This window comes from Salminus brasiliensis, chromosome 19 (assembly GCF_030463535.1).
Source record: "Salminus brasiliensis chromosome 19, fSalBra1.hap2, whole genome shotgun sequence".
NCBI classification, from domain to species: domain Eukaryota; kingdom Metazoa; phylum Chordata; class Actinopteri; order Characiformes; family Bryconidae; genus Salminus; species Salminus brasiliensis.
Window position 1 is genome coordinate 14,964,384 of NC_132896.1, and position 8,126 is coordinate 14,972,509.

The window sequence follows — 8,126 nt, forward strand, 5'->3', positions numbered from 1 at the left end:
CACACACACACACTGTAACTCAGCCTGCGCTGTGGATGCGGCTCGACTCAGAGGAAACCCTTCAGAGCGGCTGAAGCTGAACTCCTAAAGGTGGATATTAACAGAGTGAGGAAGACCACCGTGGAGCCAGAGGTGTTTCATCCCGCGCGCCTACACTTCTTGCCCCTCACTTGGGACCTGTAATACACTCCCACCACCACCACCACCACCACACACCCTCTCCTGTGTGGGACAGCAGCAGGCATGGGACCGTCCCGCCGCAACGCATAGGCTCGTCTCCAGCGGCGCGCGGCTCACGTTTACCGGACAGGCCGGACTATGGCGGGACTCGGGGAGTTCGGCGCGCTCGTGCACGGCGCCGCAGACGGCGCGAGCTCGCCATTCCTCATGCCCGCGCTGGCCGACGGGCTCGCTCTGCTGCCCGAGCGCCTCCTCGTGCCCGGAGAGCGGCTCTCACGCAGCCCCACCACAGACCTCACGCACCTGAAGGGCATCCTGCGCAGGAGGCAGCTCTACTGCAGGACGGGCTTCCACCTGGAGATCCTGCCGGACGGCACGGTGCAGGGCACGAGACAGGACCACAGCCGCTTCGGTACGGGCCAGGGGTCTTCATCTGTCAGCTTTTTAGCTAGTGTAGCTTTCTTTAGAAAGCAGCAAATGCAAGTGTGTTACTACTACTAATATTGGTCCCTCAAATAGAGTATATTTTACTTCTGAAAGCCATACTGTGCTAGGTTTGCTTTCATACTGAGGAAGGAAATTGACTTATTTGATCTAATTCCTTTTTTTGTGCTTATTTGCATTACGTTCTGTTGGTCCAGGACTTGCTGTGCTTTGCTGATGATCACAACACTTTTATTGTAAACCTAAAGGACCTGAAAACATAGGAATTACACCTAAAAACCTTGAGTTCCTGTGCTGATAGATGTTGAATGTACTAAGAAGTACATCTGATCCGTAGTTAACCCAGTATTGTCATTTTTTTAACGCCACTTTTTTACTTATTTTATTTTAGACTTAAAAGAACCAAAAAGACAAGAATTGCACCCATTCTGATGGATGCTGGATGTTCTGATATGTTCCACTGTAGTTCTACTGTAGTTTACTAACTGCTACTTTTTACTCTCAGGTCATTTTTGGCAGCTACATTTACTTCTACTTGAATTATTAATGGATGTTGCAATACTTTTACATCAGAGCGGTTTAGGTTACTCTACCCTCCCTTTCAGAAAATGAGTGACATGACTTGGCCCACAAATGCTCAAACTTGTCTTTTATTACATCTGGTTATATATTCATTGTTAACATTCATATAACGTTATATAACATAACCGGAAACTTCAGGCTATTATGACTTCATGAATGTGAGACCAACTCCTGTGCAGTTCAAGCAGAAGTTCACTGAGATCATGCAGAACTGGTATTTCTGTAGAGTGAGTGAGGATAACTCTAGCAGCTTACTCACAATCTGTGACGAGGGCTTGGACTTCAGAGAACATACTTAGAACAATTGATTTATTCTTCTCCAGGTATTTTGGAATTCATAAGCCTGGCAGTTGGATTAATCAGCATCAGAGGAGTGGACAGTGGCCTCTACCTCGGGATGAATGACAAGGGGGAACTCTATGGCTCGGTAAGTGTTCTTCAGCGTGTGCCTGGGAATTACAGCCGTACAAAGCATTCTGCTTATCCGTGTTTGGACAGAGGAATCCTCTGTGTGTGTGCAATGGCATTTCTTCTCATTGAAGTCCAAGATTTGGGTTTTAGCTCCTAAAACCCAAAGTCTTTCTTTCCCTCTCTTTATGTCATGAAGACTATCCTAAGCTGCTTTTGCGAACATACTGATTTGCCAACGTTTTGCATGTCACTCTCTTACAGGAGAAACTGACAGCTGAGTGTGTCTTCCGAGAGCAGTTTGAGGAGAACTGGTACAACACATACTCCTCCAATCTCTACAAACACGGGGAAAAGGGGGCACGCTATTACGTGGCCCTCAACAGGGACGGCACGCCAAGGGACGGCACGAAATCGAGGCGACATCAAAAGTTCACACATTTCCTCCCCAGGCCAGTGGACCCAGATAAAGTGCCTGAACTCTACAAAGAAGTGTTAGGCCACAGCTGAGAGCAGCTGGTCTGGCTTCAGAAGAGGAACAGGTCCAGTTCTTACCATATAGGAACAAGGGAACCGGATGGTTGGCTTTTAGCACCGGCTCGCAAGCCAGTGACAAGAGAGAGACGTGATCTTTTAGGGAGCATTGGCCAGTACTGATGCAGAGGTCTCAGTCTTGATTGTCCAGAGTGCTGAGAGCTAAAGTGGGTGTCCCAGTGACAGTGGGTCTAACAGAACACTAGGACAGCTGGTAGACAAAGAGAAAGTCCAGATTGACTGTTGTTTGTTGGCATGTCTTGAGTTGTGGCTTCAGCATGGACTGCTGGATTTGTCCTGGAGATGACTGATACTGGTGTAGAAAGACTTGGAACTTGGAACTTGATGGACATGTGATGTAAGGTTTGGAGATGTCAGGACTGAAACCTGTGGAGAAAGGGACTCATCATCTCATAGGATATTATTTATACAGTTTATGATACACATATTTATTATATGTATTTATTTATTTGATAATATATATTTTCACTTATCTAAACAGATATCACTGTAGAAGGTGCCTTAAGCTAGTGATCCGTCTTCATATGACGAAAGTACAAAATATTACTCATTTTGTTGCTACAATTAACATCGCAAGGCATTGCAATCACCAACCCCCAACTACCCCCATCCACCCATCCCACCCCACCCCCCACCATTATGAAGAATAACCAGTGCTTTCTAAACCTTACTAAAGCAGGTCCCAGAAAGTTCTGCATTCTGCATATACACAGCTCTATACACAACTAATAACACCAAAGCAAATACAGTGCTGTGAAAAAGTGTTTGCCCCCTTCCTGATGTTCTCTTTTTTTTTATTGTGTTTGTGGCAACTGCATCACTCTGGTGGTATGCTTTAGTATGAGTGAGGTTTTCCTTCAGCAGTGTTTTTTCACATGTGTGAAAAAGTAATAAATAAGATAATCAATAAAAATGTGTTTTGCGTCTATTAGGCTTCTCATTGTCTGATATTCCATTTTGTTTAAAGATATGAAGAAAAAAAAGCATTCACTGCGACAAATAGGCAAGAATAGGAAAAAATAAAGGTGAAGGAGGCAAAGGCTTATTCACAGCACTGTTAAAGGCTACAGGTTAGCCCTTTAATTATGGGTCTGTTTATAACAGTATGTCACCGATATAACATCACTTGAAGCTGGGGCTGTTCCCTCAGACAAAGCTTCATGAACAGACAGGCACTACCTATAGATCGGCACTTGTTAGTCTGGGAGCAAAAGGCTTGTCTAACACTCATTGACTTCAAAGCTCATCTTAGAGACCTTCTCATGTAGCAGCCTAGCAATGACAAGATCAGGGTGAAATAAAAACTGACCTTTAGTAGGCTTGGTGACCCGGCACAACCGGGGTCAAAATGACAAGTGTTAAGCAACCTCTGTTGACTATTTCAGAATGGAGCTTAATGTGACCACTCAAGAGTGCATCAATAAGACAAGGTGGCTCACTCTACTCTAGCACAGAAGGTTTATGACGTAAAAATCTAAATATTGACTCACTTCCTTACATTTTTTATGGATTTTCTAGTCCATCTTGACGGTGACACATTCTGTTTAGCTGTCAAAGCAGTGAGATCAATCATCCCTACCAGCATTGGCAAGATTAAACAGAGAATCACCTGCAGAAGAAAAGACAATGTAGAATTTCGATACCTGAGGCTCAATCTACCTGTGCTCTCTCTATCTTTTTTTTTCCCCTGAATGTGTGTTTGAATGGCTCAATGAGCGATTTCCACAACGGTGACCAAAAAAGCATATCTATCTACAGTTTCCACAACGCTTGGAAGAGTTTTTGTGTTGAAGCATGAAGGCTACGCTCTGTGATCTCAGCATCTGTGTGATGGTGAGCCAGGGGCTGTCTTGACAGGGGAGCCTACATGCTGCCAGCCTTTACCGGTATGTGATACTGTGGGATTTTCCCATCTGAGCAGCTTACAACGGTGAGCTGTGTATGGGGGCGGGAGAGAGAGTGGAAACAAAGAGGGGTTCACACTATAGGGGACTACATGAGCGAACATCTTGTTCACATTCGTCCAGAGTGGTGGGCAGATCTATAACTCAAGAAGACTTTACAGGCCTGTTACACAGCACCTTGCATAATGTTCTTCAGATCATGTCACCCCCCCCCCTCCCCATGCATGTTAATATTTATAGACAGCTGACAGACGATTGCATTATGAAAAAATAAAAAGTGGAAAATATAACCTTGCTAATTCTTGAATATTTTTGTGGTTAACATATTGTCACCATTATATTATTTTCTAATTTTATATAACAAAAATCTGGACTGCCTGGTGTTAATGAGATCCAGTACCCTAAACTGTGTGAGCATTAAATGAAGAATGAACCAATAGAAATGCTCCATTCCCAGAGCTCCCAGTCAAAGGTTTAAACATAGAGCTGAAATAGGTTCTTTGACCTGTAACAACAATGGAACCATTTCTTGCTGCTTAATAGAAGAATAAAGAATCATCTACAAGAGGTTTTCCATCACAGAGAAGACCCATCCATGCAGAATCCAACCTTAACTAATGAACCCAAAAGAAGGTTCTGTATTTATGCATTAAAATGGTTCTTTGACTTATTTTGGTTCTAGAAGCATTGCTGTTAGTAAAGAATATGTGAATAACCCACATTGTGTAAATGGTTCCATATAGTACCAAGTATCCAATTAAATAACATTGCCTTTACTAAAGATACTTTAAAGAACCCGCCTTTCTAGTATAAGCAAAATATAATATTATAAATATAGAAAATACAGCACTAAATTGCAGTTGAACCCTTCAATCAATACAACGGTTCTTTGTGCTGGTTCTTTATAAAAACTTTGCCCTTTCAAACTACCTTTGAAAAAATACTATTTTTAGTATTATTAACTAGGATATAAAACATGGGATCTTCAACAATACCCATTAATAAGGTAATGGTTAAGCATTAAAATGGTTCTTTTGGTTGATGTGGTTCTTTTTAGAACCACTGCATTTACCTTAGTACCTTTGAAGAACCCATGTTTTATTAGAGTATAAGCAAAAGGAGTTCTATATATTCCTGAAAAAGTAGCTGTTTGACCCGTAACACTACTGGAACTCTATCTAGCACCACTATTAACCACCACTAACCACTTATTTTAAAAGTTCTTTAAATCGTCAACAAGTGGCTTTCAATCATAGAGAAGAACTATTTAAGCATTTCTATGGTTCTTCATGTTGCCATGGTTCTATAAAATGCCTGTATTCCCACTGCAGTGATAAATAAAATGGCTGCTGTTATTAAATAGCTGCTAAATAAACAGACTAAAGTTGTTTAGACGTGCCAAAATTCTATCTGTAGAGAACCAAAAGTGGTTCCTCACATTAAAAGAACCACTTCGGGCACCTATTAAGAAGTGTGTGTGTGTGTGTGTGAATGAGAGCATGTGTGAAGGCAACATAGAAAATATCCCATTAAGAATGCAAACCTGTTCACTGTCATTGGTCTTTTTCAGCTGTGTGACTGTGTTTACTGTGCTGTTCTCGTAAAAAAAAAAAAAAGGTCCAGCCAGGCACAAGGGGGGCTCAGCTAGAGGGGGGTCAATTTAACATTCTGGATTTTTGATACCTGATGCCATGAAATACTTTTTGGCACTTGTTAAAGCGGTGTTTTGGAGACTGTCTGGGCTGAAAATGATGCCTTTGTCCCTGCAGCAGGTGGTCCGAGGCACTTTGCAGCCAACACTTAAATCCTTCATCCATGCCCTCTCTCAGGCCTACCTCATGCACTTAATGGATGCACCCTTATTTTCATCACTTCAGCCTCAGCCTCAAAGAGCTCTCAAGGAAATCCAATCAGATAGAGGTGTGTGTGTATGTGTGTGTGTTTGTGTGTGTGTGTGAGAGAGAGAGAGAGAGAGAAAGACTGAGAGATTGCTAACTTCCACACCTGCCTATGGACTGATGTCACATGTCTCTCTCTCTCTCTCTCTCTCTCTCTCTCTCTCTCTCTCTCTCCTTCTCTCTCTCTCCTCTATCTCAGCAGTTCAGTCAGACAGTGCAGGTGTTCCCTCAGCACTTGTCAGCGTCTCCTCAGTCTCTGATCTATGTGTGTCTGTGTGTGTGTGTGCTGTGAATACGGGGAGACAGCTCACACCAGCACATGGAAATAATACGGCCTAGATGGCTTTGTTGTCTGTCTGGATTACAATAAAGTCTAATTCGTATTTTTACAGGCTGACCGGAGAAGGGCCAAGGGGACGGCACTAAGGCTCACCTGCTGATTTAAAGCTGTGGATTCTTCTAAGGATAGGCATCTGTTTGCATAAGGGTGGTGTCCGACAATACACACAGCAAGTATTTATTTAGAGCCCCTTTAAGAGTAAATGACCTCTTTAAAGCCAAAGTACAATGCAGCGCTGTTTACACGGCTTAGCGGCGAAGCAGTCTTGGTCTACTGAATGGGTAGGAAAATCGTGACATAGATGCGATACTATGAAGGGATGATTTCGCGCAAAAACAAACTGAGTGATTTTGCGCCACGCCTTCATCAGATGTCACACACTTTTTCAGCATGACATCTTTGAGGTCGGCTTCCCTAAACTGCAATTAAGCTCTGCACACTTGTTTTCCTGACACTCAACTTTAAAAGCTGTCAGCTATGTTGAAAGTGTTATGCGGTTGTTTCATTGCTATGGAGACGATAGAAAAGACAAGAGCAATGGCAATAGCCTGTGGGTAGTTTCCCTGGGGTTTCAGTACTGACAACAGTTTAAATGCCTTTATATATATATATATATATATATATAGAGAGAGAGAGAGAGAGAGAGAGAGTAAAGTAACTGATTAAACTTTTTTAGTTAACTCGACATAATTTAGTCAAAGCTTCTCCTAACTCACACCAGCCTCAAAAACATTAAAAAATATCCTTTAAATATTAAGATTTTCATTCTGCAGCTTAGAACTTCCCTTTACAAAGCTCTGAACTCCCCCTTGCAGGGCTCTGAAGCAGCATGACCCTTATAGGCCAACCTTACGCCATCAACAGCCGAAGCCCAAAAGAGCACAATGGGCTCTCTCTGAGTGGGTAGATGGGGCTCTCTCCCCTCATTACTCCCATTGTGACGCAGGCAGGCACAGGCGTATTTTGGCTGATGAATCAGAGCCCAGTTTCCAGCCTTTTCCTCCGAGAGCATTAGCTGCCTAGTGATGCTGCATGGCCTACGTTCAACAAGAGGCGATTCCTGACTTCACATGTATCGGAGGAGACGAGTGCTCGTCCTCACCCTCCTAGTGTGGGAGCATTGCAAGGGAAAGGGGGAGTTCTATGTGAGTGAGTAAGACTAAATGTCTTACAAAATAATGTTTTTGATTTGGCTCAAACTAAAATGTTCTGAGATAAAGAACTAAAAACTAATGCTAAGCAGAACCAAGTTCAGAACTAAGTTGCGTTTACTCAAAAACACTGTAATCACTTACTTTATCATTGTAAGTTGGCTTGTTTACATTATTTACAGTGTGAGTGCAGTAAAATCTTATAACCAGAAACTATTATAGAAGATATATAGATACTGGACCATTAGAACCACTAGAAAATATGCTGTTATGTCTGTAAAACTGCTCCACTGCTGTACTCTGACTGTGTCTCTTCCCTGCAGACAGTTAGGACCTCAGGCGATCGGCCTCATGTTTAGGAATGGCTGCTCCTCAGCCCTAGACTTTCACCCAGACCACCCCACATCTGCTGAGCAAACCGCACGGCGTCTCCCAGCGGAGCCCGCTGCTCAGCCTCCCCTCGGCCCATGCGTCCAACTTATAAAGCCACAAATTAGGTCTTGACATTTGGGCGCAATAATTGCTCCTGAAAGCATGAGGCATCAATTAGGCTCTCAGCACTGTGACAGGTTATCCCTACAGGACATGAGCGTGCTGACGACTGGAGCTGGACACTGCCCTCCTAGGCTGGATGCACAAACCCATTATCCTGTCCAGCAGAGGC

At 43.2% G+C, this 8,126-nt stretch overlaps 1 protein-coding gene across 1 annotated transcript; it reads left to right on the top strand.

Annotated features, from left to right (window-relative positions):
• Positions 1-318: 318 nt before the first annotated feature.
• Positions 319-2,149, top strand: fgf20b (fibroblast growth factor 20b). Its single transcript, XM_072663030.1, has 3 exons — positions 319-592; positions 1,530-1,633; positions 1,879-2,149. The coding sequence occupies exons 1-3, from the start codon at positions 319-321 to the stop codon at positions 2,122-2,124; spliced, it is 624 nt and encodes a 207-aa protein (XP_072519131.1). The 3' UTR covers positions 2,125-2,149.
• Positions 2,150-8,126: the final 5,977 nt, after the last annotated feature.